At 45.6% G+C, this 16546-nt stretch overlaps 1 protein-coding gene and 1 pseudogene across 1 annotated transcript in view; both read right to left on the reverse strand.

The window, feature by feature from the left end:
- LOC136528210 (exopolygalacturonase-like) overlaps positions 1–15566 on the reverse strand; it is a 269570-nt gene extending 254004 nt beyond the window's left edge. Inside the window, exons 1-2 of the mRNA XM_066521140.1 lie at positions 15165–15566; positions 14886–15044 (exon numbers count right to left, since the gene is read on the reverse strand). Coding sequence (XP_066377237.1) covers positions 14886–15044; positions 15165–15470 — 465 coding nt within the window. The 5' untranslated portion in view covers positions 15471–15566. The remainder of the gene's footprint in view (positions 1–14885; positions 15045–15164) is intronic.
- Positions 11876–14801, reverse strand: LOC136528571 (uncharacterized; annotated as a pseudogene).
- Positions 15567–16546: the final 980 nt, after the last annotated feature.

A 16546-nucleotide genomic window follows, 5' to 3' on the forward strand; every position in this document is an offset into this window, starting at 1 on the left:
CGTAACAGCAAATTTCTGTGTGTATAAGCTATTTAGTCGATTTTCTTGTCTGGCTGCTCCCGAAGCGGCACAGTTGGAACTATCTGGGCAAAGACCGGCATGTTCCACCTTAAATTACTGATAAATTTTCTCTCCTTGTCAATTGCAGGGTCAAATTGACTAGCACGTCTTGGGAGGAATTCACAGGATCGGTTACCCCTGCGTTGAAGCCAAGCAGATCTCTAGGCTTGCTCCATCAAGCAGATCCTTCCAGCTTACCGTGTGTCGACACACATTTTTGTGCCGGCAGTCCTCGACACTAGGTCAGCCTCCACGTCGGTAGCGGATGTGGGCGTACCTTTGGGACTAGGTTGGAGTTCCTGCATGCGAGGTTAGAGCGGGCGTACATTGAGTTCACAAATGAGCTAGACACGCTCATAGCCTCTAGCATAAGTAAATTGTATTTCCCATGCTGGTTTGAAATGGTTTAGTATAGCATCTAACATCTTGTTTTGACATGTTCCTGGTGTCGTGGGAGCCGTACGATAGAGAGAGGGCACTTCCTTTTGGGTTGAGCAACATGTGTGGGTGAGACTACGACTTCTACAGGATGAGGTGCCCTCTAATCTGCTTCTATGCTGTCGAGTTCCACCTGCCAGATAGAGTTGCACGGCCAATTTAGAGTGAGACAGCTTTGACCAATGGCTTCATTCTTGACTGGCGTTGACTTACACAAGTAAGTGTTCTACTATTTCAATTGTCCCGTTATAGTCCATTTCCATTAGTTCCTATATAAGAAAGTAATGATGAGGTACGTGCACTTTTAATATGGCCACATGTATATGGATTGAGATGAATGTGCGCGTATGGAATGCATATATTCGTGTCATATTTTTATTTGGTTTGCATCAAAAAACAAAGAAAACTCTACTGAAATTTTCTATACAAATTTGTATTACTTCATATAAAAACTTCACTAACGATGGCGTACGTGACGTGCAGGTTGGATCATTAGAAGAACAGGAAGATTTTTGATTGGGAGAAGCACCACCACTACTACATTGAACAGTGGGAGCTGTTGGACGCCAATGTGGACGAGAACGACAAGTCATACACGAACCATGAGTACAGGTGCTACCAAGCTTGGTACCAAGGTGCGACACACGTTGCAGGCTGAGGCTACAATGGATAGAAGATGACTACGCCAACATCGAATCCTCCGATGATGAAGACACAGCGTATGACCAAACTACTCATGTAGGAAGGCAGGCGGAGGCAGGACCAATCTTGGACATGGGGGTAAGTCAATTGCCTTATTTTTCTATGTTCAGTTTGTAAGGAAAATGGACCCTAGGCCCATTTACTTTGGATTTTGGTGTTTGATGACCAACATAACCAAGTTGGACTAATGAATTTGCAAGTGATTATTTTGTAGTTCAATAGGGTGCAAGATGTGACTTGGACGAAGGCGACGTGATGATCCAATGTTCAACACCTTAAGCAAGATCCTAGGAGCACAAGAGAAGACCCAAGATATCAAGCAAAGTCCAAGCATGAAGATAGGAACCAAGCCATAGGTAAGATCGCGAAGGAACGAGCTCACAGAGGTGACCGGATGCTGGCGGAAAGTGACCGGACGCACTGATCAAGAGGCTCGGCTACAACAAGCGTCATCAGCAGCGACTGGACGCTGAACAAGTAAAATGACCAGACGCACCGATGGCACTATTCATCATTCCGGCAACACATTCAGCATTGACCAGACACTGGCAACAAATCGACCGGACATAAAACTACAGCGTCCGATCGAGTACAGAAAGGTTCCAGAGTGGCGAAATTGCGACCGGACGTGTCCGGTGGCATGTGACCGGATGCTGGCAGCATCCGATCAGTTGATCATGGCTCTAATGGTCGGGACGACCGGACGCGTCCGGTCAGGACGTGATCAGTGTCTGGTCAGTAGCAGAAAAGCGGGATTTTGTCCCCAACGACTACTTTCTCAGCGGGGCTTATAAATAAACCCCCCAACCAGCCATTTATAGTGTGTGGAGCTGAGAAAACATATCTAGGGTGTGGATACACCATTTTAGTGATCTCCACTTGCATAGTGCTTAGTGTTTCATTAGGTGATTAGCGTAGGTGCTTTGCGAAGTTCTTAGTTTGATTAGACCACCGCTTATGCGCTTGCTCTAGGTTTAGGCCTAGTGATTAGGCGCGCACCATTGTTGTACATCGGAGGGGCTTATAGTCTTGCGAGATCACACCAACCATGTTTGTGGTGTGGCCGCCACCGCGTACTAGAGGGAACAAGGCCCGCGGTGTTTCGGCCAGAAGCTTGATAGTGAAGACGGCGGGGAGCATCCGGGAGAGGCTTGTCGGAAGGCACGTCGAATACCCACTTGCGCGTGGGGAAGGCCCGAGGCTATCCATGGAGTGACTCGACCGGGAGCTTGGCCCTTGTGAGGGATTCCTTGCGAGAGGCTCTAATGAGGACTAGGGAGAAGCTAGCGCGCTTCTCTATACCTCGGTAAAAATACTGGTGTCGTCGATGGGAGTTTGCATATCTCTACCTTGCTCTTTAGCTTCCGCATTTACATTGTTTGTATTACTCCTTTTGCGGTAGAGATAGCAACATATTAGCAAAACCATAGTTGCACATTTAGATAGTTTATCTTTTGCATAGGTTTTTGCTAAGGTTAGAAAAAGAGGCCATAGTTTAGAAGTAGATTTATAAGTTGCCTAATTCACCCCCCCTTCTTAGGTGTCATGGTCCCCTTCACAGTTACATACCAATACAATTTTACTGAGAACTTCGTTGCAGGGCAACACCCTCAAATGCTCGGTTGAAGACATTGAGCGCTTTCGTTCGAGAGTCAGGGACGACAACACGCATAGCTTCCTAGACGTAAGATTCTAAAAATTCTTTCAAGTATAATATTAATACGTTAAATTCTTTCAGTTAACATAATTTTATACAACAGAGACTGTCACGTCAGCCGTGCGGCTACTCATTGTGGTTGCAGGACAGCCATGACACAAGATGTGCATGTTCCTTCCGCTGGCAGAGGAGGCATAGGTTTGTCTATCTAAGCACCTACAGGGTCCATATGCATTGCGTATGAGGATGAGGACGAGGATGACAAGGAGGTGGACCAGAGGCATGAGGAGCTTGGACCGTCTCAGCTATAGGATGCTCCCTCAACTCAGCCTACACAACCTTCAGGCACTAGGCGACGTCGTCCACTTGACCCTTACACTCCAGGCACCTAAAAGGATCAACATGCCCAAGAAGGAGGGGTGAATTGGGCTAATTCTAAATTTCTTTCAATAATTAAGCCCTACACTTAGCCCATTTCACCCGCTTGTGCCTAGAAGTGTTTCTATTGTTCAACCGCACAAAAGTTTTGCACCCTAGGTTCTAATCCTACTTTAGCATGGCAATTCTAAGAATGTAAAGACATGAATTGAATTGCTCAAATGTAAATGCTCAAAGTAAACAGAAGGAGAGGAACACGGCGATGTTTTCCGAGGTATCGGAGAGTCGCCATTCCCCACTAGTCCTTGTTGGAGCACCCACACAATGGTGTAGCTCCCCCTTGATCCGCGCAAGGATCAAGTGCTCTCTATGGGCTGATTCTTTGACACTCCATCGAGGCGAATCGCCCACAACCGCTCACAACATGACTTAGGTCATCCACAAGCTCCGCCGGATGATCACCAAGTTTCTAATCACCACTGAGCCATCTAGGTGATGACGATCAACAAGAGTCACAAACACAAACTCTCGCTTGACCAAGACAAGCCTAATGAGAAAGGTGGATCCACACTTGCTACTCCCTATGCACTAATGAGGTCCTTGATCTTGGATTATCGAATCTCAATCACCACACTAGGCTCTTGCTCTCCCTCACACTCCAAAGGTGTTTCTCAGCTGAACAAATGGGCAAGAGGGCTAAGTTGGATGAGTAGGAGAAGTATATATACTCCCCACTTTAAAACATAATCGTTGTTGTCCAACTCAGCAGTTTTTAGGGTGACCAGACGCACCAGTCAGTAGACAATGGCTATGTGGCGCCAGCCTATCAGGGAAGGCTGTTGGAGTGACCTGATGATGGCCAGCGTCTGATCAACATCCACCGGATGTGTCCGGTCAAGAATTTTGGTCTCTAGACCCTCTTTGATGTTGACCTGACGCTGTAAACTCAGCGTCCGGTCATTTACTGTTCAGTGTCCGGTCCTCCCTGACAATGAGGCCCTACTACTATAGATACAACTAGAGGCATGTTCGGTTCCAATCACTGTGCAGCATCCGGTTGCTCCTTGGCTTCTGTTGTGCGCACTGATCACGGACTGGACGCAACACTTGTGAGTCCGGTCATCACTAAAACAGCGTCCGGTCAATATTTGACCCTCCATTCACTTTCAATTCAAAATCCTTTGTGAATGAGAGTGAAACCAATTGATCTTTGGGCTATTCCTGCGGTACATAGTGCTAAGTTTGACAAGTGTGCACCACACCTAACCCATTAGACTCACCTAGGTCAAGCTACTAGTTTATAGCCCCCTTAATAGTATGGCCAAATAAAAAACAAAGTCCTAAACTACTCTAAGTGTCTCTCCAACGCCAAACAACACTTAGAACTAGTCCGTCCTTAACCTTGTCGTCCATCCTTTGAAAATCAAAATGATTTCCATCGATAGGGGCATGAAAACCATAATTGTCCAAACAATCATCATTACCATGACCTAACTTAAGTTGCCTCTGCAAAACACACGTTAGTTATAGTAATCTCGTGTCATCATTAATCACCAAAACCTAACTAGGGGCCTAGATGCTTTCAGCACCGACGCTCTTGGTCACAAGGGTAAGGGTAAGACTATGAGGCAGCGAGGGTTTGTGGTAGATGTTATTATGTACTATTATGGACTTTGTGGACTTTCATTATGAACTATTGTGGACTGTATGGACTATTATTATGGATTGTATGTACTATTATTATGGACTATGAACTACTATGGACTATAATTATGGACTGTGTGGACTATTAATATGCTCATGTATATGGTTTGAGATGAATGTGGCATATATTTGTATGTTTGAACATGTTACATTGAGGTTAAATATTCATGTCATATTTGTGTATGGATTGCATAAAAAATAGGGGAAATTATGCTGAAATTTTCTACCTAAAGTATATTTGTGCAATATACCTATAGCATCTAGCCTTTATAGTGATTTATCATGTCACCGTCGAATCGGCTTTTCAGTGTCCTTTGAAATAGCGATTGAAGTTCTGAATTCGAATAGGCTTTTCAGTCATGGAATCTAGGCTCCCTAGTGTCCTTCGATGTAGGCTTTTCAGTAATTCAGAGTAGACTTTTCAGGAGCATTTACAACATAATACAACGGCTAGCAAACCTACCTTCGCCTATATATATGCGTTCCAGGATGCATTGCTAACCAAAAGCAAAAACCAAACTAGTATTCGGTTTCGTTGGAGTAGGAATGTCTGGAGGGTCATCTAGAGGAAAGGGTTTTGGGAGTGGGAGAGGAAAGGGGGGACGAAGGGAACTCCCATTGTGTGGGAGGGGTCTCTTGGTCCTGATTTCTTTGAGGAACCAATGTATCAGTTTTCCCCCGAGAGCAAGAGTGATTTCACTAAAAAGTGCCCTCTCAGAGGATACAATAACCGAAAGAAAGATTGGCCAAAATGCATACATGGTGAGGACTGCTTAGTGCAAATGTTTACCGAGGGGATCAACGGAGGTCGTCACTTCTTCAAATGCCTATGAGCATAGGTAATTTCTATTACATTTCGTTTGTTAAATATGTTTCTCGAATACCCTTACAACTCACAGGACATACTTATTATAGTCTTTCGAGTCTGAAGAAAACTATGGGTTCACTAGGTGGATTGATCCTTGACCAATTTATCCGCATCAGTGGTACATCTACTACCTGTAGGACCGTATCTTCGATCTACAAAGGGAAGTTAGCAGCGGTTACAAGGAAGACGAAGACGACGACAATAACAATGGTGTAGGTTCACAAGAGGCAGTCTGCAATGATCCATATTGCATCTGCCCAAATCACAAGAACAAGGGGCCTCCGCCGCCACCCCTGCCACCACCACCAACAACAATGAGAGGCTACTGTAGAGAAGGTGCAACATAATTTGCTATGTGGCTACACTACTAGGATGACCCTATCTTATTCACATGGCATATTCATGTGTTTGTTGTTTGGTTTAATTACCTAAGGCATATTAGGTTTAGTCAAAGGAACTATGTATCCCTTGTTTGGTACATGTTCTCACATGCCATTTTGTGTGCTTGTTGTTCGCTTCAATTACCTAAGGCATGTTAGGTTTAGTTCAGGACCTCTGTACCCTAGTTTGGTACATGTTCTCACATGCCATTTTATGTGTTGTGCGTGTTGAATTATATAATCCCTACTTCGTTAGGTTTTATTTGCAATACGTGATCTCATTTCACTACGTCCTTAATATTAAACTGAATATTTTGACCACAGATAATGAAAAAGAACAACACAATGAAAAGTCCAATACTATGACACATTAAACAACACAATAATACTAGAAGTACATGCCTGACAAACTAAATAACGCAGTACATGACCTAAGTATGCCCATACTTAAAGTGCATTACATGACAACACAATGAAAAGTTCAACAATAGACAACATTGTTCATGAATAAACCATAGAACTAGCAAGCCATGGAGACTACTGAGTGCAATAAGACCACTTTCTCTTCCTCAGAGGATCAGGATTCTCCTCCATTGCTGCTTTCACTCGGCGTGCACGCTCAAGCTTCTTCTCCCTCTCCTCCATGTACGCAGCAACACGCCTCCTTTCCTCCTCTTCCTTGTACTCCTTTTCTGTAGCCTCCTCTCTACATCTCTTCTCCATCATCTCCTTGTCCTATGTCTCCCACCGCAATAGTTTCTGCATCCATTCCTTATCTTCAGGCTTGATCTCAGTGTCGATCCATTGCTCAAAATTATACAGCGGTGGAGGGGTCTACAACAAATGCAATTGTTACAAAATAAAAAAATCGTGCAAGATTTCATATGACACAAAATAATTATTACACAACATCAATTTCTCACCATCTTGTTAATGCGGCGCTGACGAAGTGTAGGCTCAAATGCAAAATTGGAACACATCCAATACCTTTGCCTATACGTGTCCTCTTCATTGGATTTGACTACCTTGCAAGGATCGTCGCAAAAGCACATGGGCACTGGAACACCACTAGGCAGAGGCAATGGGTCAAAGGTATTTCTGGTAATCCGGCCATAACTACAATTTAACCAATTTCATTTTAAGAACCGAAAGCAATTAACATTAAACCCTAAACCTAAGTTTTCCATTTGATCCACAACAATGAACCCATAATATAACAACATGAGCTGAGGTTACCTTGATTTGCTAGCTTTTCCACGCCTTGTCATCCTACGGTTGTATAATACAAATATTAAAAATTACATAAAACCCTAAGTAATGACGATTCTTTGTTTAAAAAATCTGACCAATATATACCGAATCGATGTGAAAAAAACTAGGAGGGGAGCGAGGATACCTTGCTCTCGAAGATCTATGGATCAAACCAAAGTTTTCAAGGTCCAATATGTCGATTCATGAGGTAGGGCGAAGTGGGGAGAGCAAAAACCCGAGAGGGAGGATAAAGAAGAGGAAGAAGCCGGAAGGTTGGGCGTTGGGTTAAAACACCACCTCAGTGTCATAGATCTTGGCGCCAAGCTTGGGGCCAATAATCCCGGCGCCAAGCTCGGCGCCGAGGTGGCTGCCATGTCACCGCCACGTCCGCGTCGACGCCAACGTGGCCGAGGAAGCTCGGCGCCAAATGCTCTGGCGTCAAGACGTGTAATCTCGGCGCCAATTACTATGGCGCCGGGCCGAGGGTCTAGATTTTGAAAGCATACCTCCAGGAGCATATTTGTGACAAACTTTAAAAAAAAGGGCCAAAAAACAAAAAAATCAGCAGTACCAGTACCTTAGGTAAAAAGGAATCATCTTTCTGTATGGGAAACATCAGTAGGATGAAATGATGGCCGGCGGCTGGTGGCGCGTGGTGCAGTGGGGGCACGGACGGAGGGGAAGGAGGCACGGTGGGGGCAATGGGGGTGCGGTGGCCGATGGCATGGCCGCCGCTGCTCAAAAATCGCCGCCGGCTCGTAGGCACGAGGGGGGCGTGGACAGGGGCGTGGCGGGCCGGTGTCGCGAGCGGGGTGTGGACAGGCGCCTCCCGCGGCCGGTGGCACGGCGGGGCGCGGGCGGGTGCCTTCCCCGGCCGGTGGCATGGCGTCTTCTTCGTCAACGGCTTCGGCGCCGCCGCCGTAGTCCTTGCCGCAAAGCACGAAGAATGGGATCGGGGGAGGAGTAGCGAGCGATTGCTGGCCGAGGGAAAGGCGTGATGACTGACGACGGAGTCTGCACACACGTTACTTCCACTATGGATCAGGGCTGGCCTCGGGCTGGTCTAGGACGGGCTGGGCCCAGGCAGGACCCAAGTGCAAATATAAAATAATTAATTTCTTTAATTGCCTGCTTTGGGATTCGTGCTATTTTTTAAAAAGGGAGTACTGAAGCAGTTGCCATAAAATAAATATATATTTACTTTCTAATTCTGTCCTAAAATAAATATATATCCATTCATCCCGTCCTAAAATAAATTCTATATTCATTCTAATATAAATATATATCTAAGATTAGTGGCCTGCACTGCAAGTTCTACATTTTTGGGTGCCCAGAAGGCCAGAAATCTTCCCTGAAACTCTCGCCCACCTGTATCGACACAGGTCCACTGGCGCACCTTCGATTGTCCAAACCAAACCGTCGGACTGAGCGCATCTTCCCAAACACCACAGCAGGTGCCCTGTGCCCATGGCTCTCTCTCGCACGGCCTATGCATGAGAGTAATGCTTCCAATATGTAAATTTCTATGTTAATACGGCTTCTGTCCATAGAAGAACGTAATTATGGAAAATATGCCAGTCAAACTAGACTAACTTGATCAAATTTATAGTAAATAATATTAGTATTTATGTTTCAAAATAAAATTATTATGAAAATATACTCTATAACTAATCTAATAATACTTATTTTGTCTTATGAGTGTTAGTATATTTTTATATAAATTTTAGTCAAAGTTAAAACTGATTGACTTTTTAAATTGTGAGAATTGCATTTTTTTTTATGGACGGAGGGAGTATCTTATAGTTCAATTCTTTCAAGATAACAGATACTATTAAGATAGCATACACACGAGGAACAATAAATGACATGTTATCATACCAGTTCACCTTAATCTTTCAGATGTAACCAGGTGCGTCAACGTATATACAAGTAAATAAAGGGGAAAATAAGGCTTTATATGCAGGCCTACACAGGCTGCGGCGCTAGTTTTTGGGGTTCTGTCTAAACGAAACATATCACTGAGACACAAAATAAATTGATCGAAGAGTTCCCTTACAATTTAAAGTTTAATAACACCTTCGGTGATTGTTCTTGTTGGAGTGATTTGATAATAAACGTTAAGAAAAAGTACATGAGGGGTGGAGCAATTCAAATTGCAAAATGGACCGCTCTGTGTGATGTGCCATGTTCTAGACATATTTACCCCCCGGATATATAAGGGCAGTTCTAATGGTGTATTGATGATGGTTTTTATCCTCATTAAATGACTTGCCACGTAAGCAAAACGTTGACATGGCAACGTAATTAATGAAGAAAGAGAGCAAAAATCATAGAAATGGTTTCCTCATGAAGAAATCAGGTCTACTCTTGACTCAATGCACCAAGAAACCATGAAATCGCAATTGGGGATAAACCACCAGTTTCTAGGGAGCTCGTGTCGCACTTCCATTGGAGGAAGAAGATAGAGTTAGGAGAGAGAAAGAGAAAATAATTATTACTCATAGAAACCATGGGTTGAAAAGCAGTACTTTTTTTGATGTGATATCCTATGTTATAGAAACTACTAGTTTCTTTCATTGGGACTGCCCTAAGAAGCTATGAGTTGCATTTTCTAAAGAGGTTGCTTACATCTTGCAGCATCAATGGGACGGTATTCAACAAATGGAATGGACATCTTGCAGCATCAATGTCAACGCAATGATATTCAACAAATGGATTGGCTTGCACTTAACTAGTTAACAAAGATGAAATATATGGTTCGATGGAAATGGGTTAAAAAATATGAATCATCCCTGTAAATCCGTGTATAAATGACCTCAGAAATAGTGCTAATGTATCTTTTGCTCACATCTGGAAAGCCAAAAACAAAAAAACAAAAAAGTTTCCGGTGATTCTTTGACAAAGGAATTTTGTTGACCTGGTAACATAATAAAAAGGAAATGGCACACATATGTGACTTAGCTTGTTAACATTAGAATGAAAATGTTTAACACCTTTTCTTTGGGTGTGCAGCGGCTAAGAGCACCTCCAGTGTGCAGAGAAAATCGAACCGTAAGCAGGGAAACTCGAACTTTATACATTTTAGAAGCCGAACCGTGTGTCAGAACTCAAATCGAACTCTGGGCAGTAGTCGAACCGAGAGACTAAACAAATAATATCCGTCCGGCCAGCTAACGCTCAAAGCTTCACGGTGAGCCATACACGTAGAGAGAGAATAGATTTTTTATTGTTTTCTCGTGCAATAATCGAACCAAGCACTGGAGCACTCGAACCAAACTTCATCTCATCGAACTCTTGTCAGTTCGGTTCGAACGAAGGACTGGAGCTGCCCTAACAAACCTAAAGAGACTTCTTCAGATTCCAAGACAAAATAGAGTCTTAATACCTTTGTTTCCACAAAGCATTACACTGAAGAATCTATTACCATGAACTCCCATTCAGGAGACCAAACTTGATGGCAATAAAGGCTCTCTTCGCTTGAGCTTATCAGCTAATCAGCCCTACTTTTCAGCCATGAAAACAATATTTTTCTTTCACAACAAATCAGCCCTACAAATCAGCCGCGACAGCAATAAGTCCTGTCGAACAGGTTAGATGATCTTATTGAATATCATGAGGTGACCTTCAGTATTACTAGATCAAGAATGTGGTAACTGGTAAAGGCTAAATAGTTACTGCAAAAACACTTTATAAAAATTTTGGAGGTTACCAATTCAACTATTAACATAAACTTCAATGTTTAAAACCGATGCATTACATCATTTTGCACAGCTGCCCATGTGAAAATTCGAAATTGTGCTGGTACCTGTAATTACGAATTTTTACTTTGAAGCATAAAAGTTGAAATTCACAATATTTTTTCTAGGATCCACTGGCATGTTTTTCATAACATATAAGAATAAGATGGTTACAAAATTTTATTGAGGGGAAAAAAGAATACTTCTGCAGGAGCAACTACATTTGAGTTTAGCAGAGGATCTCACTGATCTATATGCAAAGTACTAGCTGCAAGATAAAGCGACTCACCTTATTCTTAGCAGTGACAGTGACATGAAACTATGACAGTAATACCTAGGAAACATGGCGCTGTAAATGAATATGTAATTGACAAGCTGTTGATATGGGGGTTAATTAGCTCCACACATGCAACGCATGTGGAAGTACAGCTACCTCGCAGGATTAAGGATTACATTTTTCTTGTGTTCCTTGGACATGCTGGGGTTTGGGTTGATCTGGAAACAAAAAATTGGCCAGGTGGGCAGCTGACACTGCATTGTTCAATATTTATGTTCCCTGTACAGGAGTTAAAGGTTCTCAAAATTTTAAACCTCATTTGCTTTGACACAGACAAAAGAAACTCTGTAACCTAGCACTACCCAGAGACTTAAATGGAGGCATTGTAATAAAAGTTCCAATATGAAGAGAAAATTGTACTGCTAATGCTAACAAATATGTAAGAAGAACCAGTTCAGTAGGATAGATATTAGAATTCCAGAACAAATTACATCGATATAAATAAAGCAAAGGAGCAACCGATGTGATATGGGATAGTAATAAACTTTACCAAACCAAAGTTTCCACCTTCCTCTTAAGTTACCCTAACCAGTTTCACACTGGACTAAACACCTGAGCCAAGTGCCATATCATTATCATTGCCAATCAAAAAGGGAGGCCACCCCATGATGTATGTATAGACACAGTTGTCAAATGTCCTATGAAAGAGCTTCTCCAGTTTCCTTGTTTCCAGGCAGAAGGAAAGGAACCAAGAAGGCAAAATATGTTCTCCATCTATCGACATATACACAATGCCATCAAGAACTGCAAACACTTTGAGCCTGTGCTCATAAAGTTCATCTTCTGGGATCTCGATAGCCTGAAGAATCTCTCCCTCCAATGTTATCACATTGTGAAGCATCCACTTCTCAGCACCGCTATCATCGGCTCTCCGGAACCAAGTGCACAGTGCAAATTCAACTACGGACACCATGCAGAGCTTCCCATCCTTGGTCCCCCCGAGCTTGTAGAGATAGCCCTGCCCCTTCAAGTGCTCCACTCCAGCAGATCGATATAGGAGAATTGCAGCGTTGCAGTGTCAAGGACCACCATGTAGTCCTGCTCGGCGTGTGCCCAGTACAGCTTCCCGTTCACCTGGGTGCCACCCTTAAGCCAGTGCTTGTTGCCTGACAGCTGTGCTGGGGCGGTCTCCGACCAGGGGAGAATTTGCCACTCCCTAGTGTCTGAAGAGAAGACGGAAGCGCGCACCCTTGACTTGTCGTGGCAGAAGAAGACCACGCGGAACGAGTCGGGGCTCTGGTCGGAGTAGAGCAAGAAGAAATCCATGTAGCAGAACTTGCCGTGACAGCCATTGGAGATGTCATCGGGTGGCGTGGGGAACAAATCCAGGGCCCGCGTGACGGGGTTGTAGACGGCGATCTGCTCGGTGCTCAAGTTGAGGAGGAGGAGGCAGCCGCCACGGCACTCTTCGATCTTCCAGCCGGGGGAAGCATCTTCGTGGTAGGGTACCCGGGTGAGGAAGAAATCCGCGCCGCGGACAGCGGCAGCGATGTCTGGGTCGGAGCGGCGGCGGATGGGCGAGAAGGAGGGGATGTATTGGCCGATGGATTCGAAGAAGAATCCGAGGAGAGGGGGCTGGTGTAGGGCGCGGAAGCGGCGGCGGAAGGCGGGGGAGGAGTGGACTGCGGCGAGAAAGCCGCGGCAGGTGAGGGCGGCGCGGACGAGGCTCGGGAGTGAGGGGAGGCGGAGGAAGATCTCGCGGAGGAGGTCGTCACCGAGGGAGTGAATGGTAGTGACGGTGGGCGGCTGCGGTTTCGCTGTCGACGGGACGGTGATTGCGAGGGCATGGGGGTAACAAATGCAGGCCCTCGTTTAGTTCGGGCCGAATTCGGCGCCGGCAAAGTACTGTAGCCACAGTGCTACGGTAGCATTTCGTTTGTATTTCGTTTGTGTTTGGTAATAATTATCGAAACGTTGATTAATTAGGCTCAAAACATTCGTCTCGTAAAGTACAATCAAACTGTGCAATTAGTTTTTTATTTCGTTAACATTTAGTACTACATGTATATACCGCAAGTTTGATATGACGGAGAATCTTCTTTTTATATAGTGTCAAAATTTGAAATTTGGGGTAACTAAACACCCCCAGGAAAGCTTCCCCCGTCATGCCTGTGATTCATTTTATATTATTATTGTTCGGTCTTGGGAACAAATGGGCCGTTTGTTGTTGTTTATTTATGTCAGCGCATCTCGTGTTTGTGGGCTGTTGCTGGGCCTTTGGACCATTTTCAGCCTGTGCCGTGGCAATGTGTGAGGTAGTACATTGTAAAAGTCTGAGGAGCTTTTACATATATGCCATTAAAAAAATTTATAATTATACATAAGTCATTAAAAAAATTGACCGCACACGAGTTTCATCGTTCTGAACTTCTTTGCTCTCCACGTCATTCCGTCGGTGGTCTGTTACCTTTTCACCGTTACATGTGGGCCCGGTCAGTCAAAAGGTCCAAAATACCCTTAGAGTAGAGAAGGATAATGAAGTTTTGTTTCCCCCCTGTGCCACTCCCTGGCTAAGCGTTTTGGTGCCAAACTGATTGGCGTTGACCCTTCTTGACCACACTAATTTAATTGATATTCAAATTATTTGCAAAAAAAAAATAGTTTTGAACATCATAAATTTGAAAATCTCGCTACTCTTATATTAAACAAACCAGCTATTCCGACGGCAATACTTTTGTTCCAGCTGGTATCAAGACTAAAATTAAAACAAAATAATAATAAGCCAAACTAATATTTTTTTTTAAAAAAAAAATCAAGATTCCTTTCCAGAGCGTCGAACGCCTTCTGGGCGTATTCGAGGCGGCCAGCCGGCCACACTTGGCGTACATGTCAACGAACGGTTGTGTCATTGTACACGTCCGGCTCGAGCTGATGCCTGAGGAAGAAGCAATGGGCAAGCAGCCCCAAGCTGGCCAGTGGCCAGAGACTTGAGTATAGGCTCGACATGGAGCTGGAGTCCGGTCGCATCCCTCGCTCCAGCATGCTCCGAACAAAGCCGAACGCTTCCTGGTCGCGCCCATGACGCGAGCAGCCGGACAGCACGACATTCCATGTCGCGAGGCTGGGCTCGAGCCGGTCCGACATCGCCATGCGCTCCGCGTGGTCCAGCGCGCCGTCAACGAGGCCGAGCCGCGCACAGCAGGCGACAACGGTGTTCCACGCGACGGGCGACGAGCGTGCACCCTTTCACCTTCAAGTCCTCCACGTCCTTCTCGTCCTTGTACCGCCCCAGGCTGCCGACGCTGATGCCGTGGCCGGGGCCGCACTTGACGCCCTCGATCCGGATCATCTTGCTGCCGGGGCCGACGGAGATGCAGTCGTCGCCGACGCCGATGGTGGTGCCGCTGATGGTCACGTTGCTGGAGTCGCCGATGTGGATGCCGTCCGTGTTGGGGCTGTTGCCGGGGGCCGTCACCGTCACCTTGTCGATCAGCACGTTCTTGCTCGCGAAGATGTTCAGGTGGAAGAACTTGCTGTTCGCCAGCGTGATGCCGCGGATCTGGGCGTTCGTCACAAAGTCCAGCACCAAGCTCTGTCCATTTGCATGCATGGCATTTCAATCAATCAGTACTAGCTGTATCATTTTCGAGAGAGAGAGAGAGAGAGAGAGAGCAGGCCGAGAGACAGATCGAGAGAAAGAAAACACACATACATTGGGGAGGATCTTGCAGTTGTAGGAATGCTGGCAGTCGTTCTTGTTCCACACCAGGGCGCCCTGCCCGTCGATGGTGCCGTGGCCGTTGATGGACAGGTTCTCGACGTTCTCGATCTCGATCCAGTTCTTCTTGTACGCGTTGAGGTCGCCTGTGCCGAGCAGGTTGCCGTCCAGGCGGATGAAGATGGAGGACTTGCAGGGGCCCGACAGCTCTAGCCCGCCCGTCAGGTAGTTGCCCGGCGGGATGACGATCTTCTGCACCCCCGTCGCGTCGCACGCGTTCTTCCACGCCTTGAGGAGCATCGGGGTGCTGTCCGACTTGCCGTCGTCCTTGGCGCCCAGCTGCGCGATGTCCAGCGGGCCCGCGGGCACCGACGGCGCGCCTCCCTGCGCGCGCGGCGGGCGACACCGCGGCCATCACCAGCAGCGCGGCGGGCGACACCGTGGGCATCACCAGCAGCAGAGAGGGGTATTATGGACATTTATACTGACCGAGCCCACATATAACGGTGAAAAACTAACAGACCACCGACGGAATAGCTTGGAGAGCAAAGAAGTTTAGAACGATGGCACTCGTATGCGGTCAATTTTTTTAATGACCTATGTGTAATTACAAACTTTTCATACATGTAAAAGCCTCAAAGTCTTATCCCTTAACTTGCAGAAATATGCTCCAGCGCGTCGAAGAGCTGATAGACCCCGTGACAGAACACTGGGATGTGCAGCTTCTAAACTAAACGTTTTGGGAGGAAGATGTGAAGCTGATCAGGACTCTGCCAGTACATGTAGGTCATCTTTGAAATGCGGGGATTTTTTTTTTCTGTTCCTATGTGTTTTACTGTGAAAAATAAATTGATTCGTATAAAATTCCTATACAATTCTTGTGAAATTCTTACCTTCCAATGGGACCCGTAGAGAAGAGGATTTACTAGCCTGGCACTATGATGGTAAGGGCAGGTTGTCGGTAAGATTGGCATACAAGGTGCATGGAACAGAAGCATGCAAGAATCATTAGAGCGGCTGCCCTTGAACCCAGCTTGATCCACTTCTTTTTTTCATCCGAAACAGTGTTTTCCTCTCACAACATTTCATCCGGAATAGTATTTTTCATCCACTTTCCTCAAAAAACCCTCCAGCCGAACGGGGCCTGCAAGTAGTCGAGGGAAGGGGGAGTTTTGGAAGAAACTGTTGCAGATCGGTTGTCCTCCGAAGGTAAAACACTTCTTATGGAGGTTAAGCCGCAAGTGAAAGAATCCTGGAGAGCTCTGAACCTGGAGGAGGTACGTTGTGATCTAGCCCGGGCGGGGTCAGCAGTGGAGATGGAGGGAATTTTAAAATTGGAGCCGAAGGTGCAAGTCATAGTCGTTATGCTTCTCTGG

Source organism: Miscanthus floridulus, chromosome 19 (genome assembly GCF_019320115.1).
Source record: "Miscanthus floridulus cultivar M001 chromosome 19, ASM1932011v1, whole genome shotgun sequence".
Lineage (NCBI taxonomy): Eukaryota > Viridiplantae > Streptophyta > Magnoliopsida > Poales > Poaceae > Miscanthus > Miscanthus floridulus.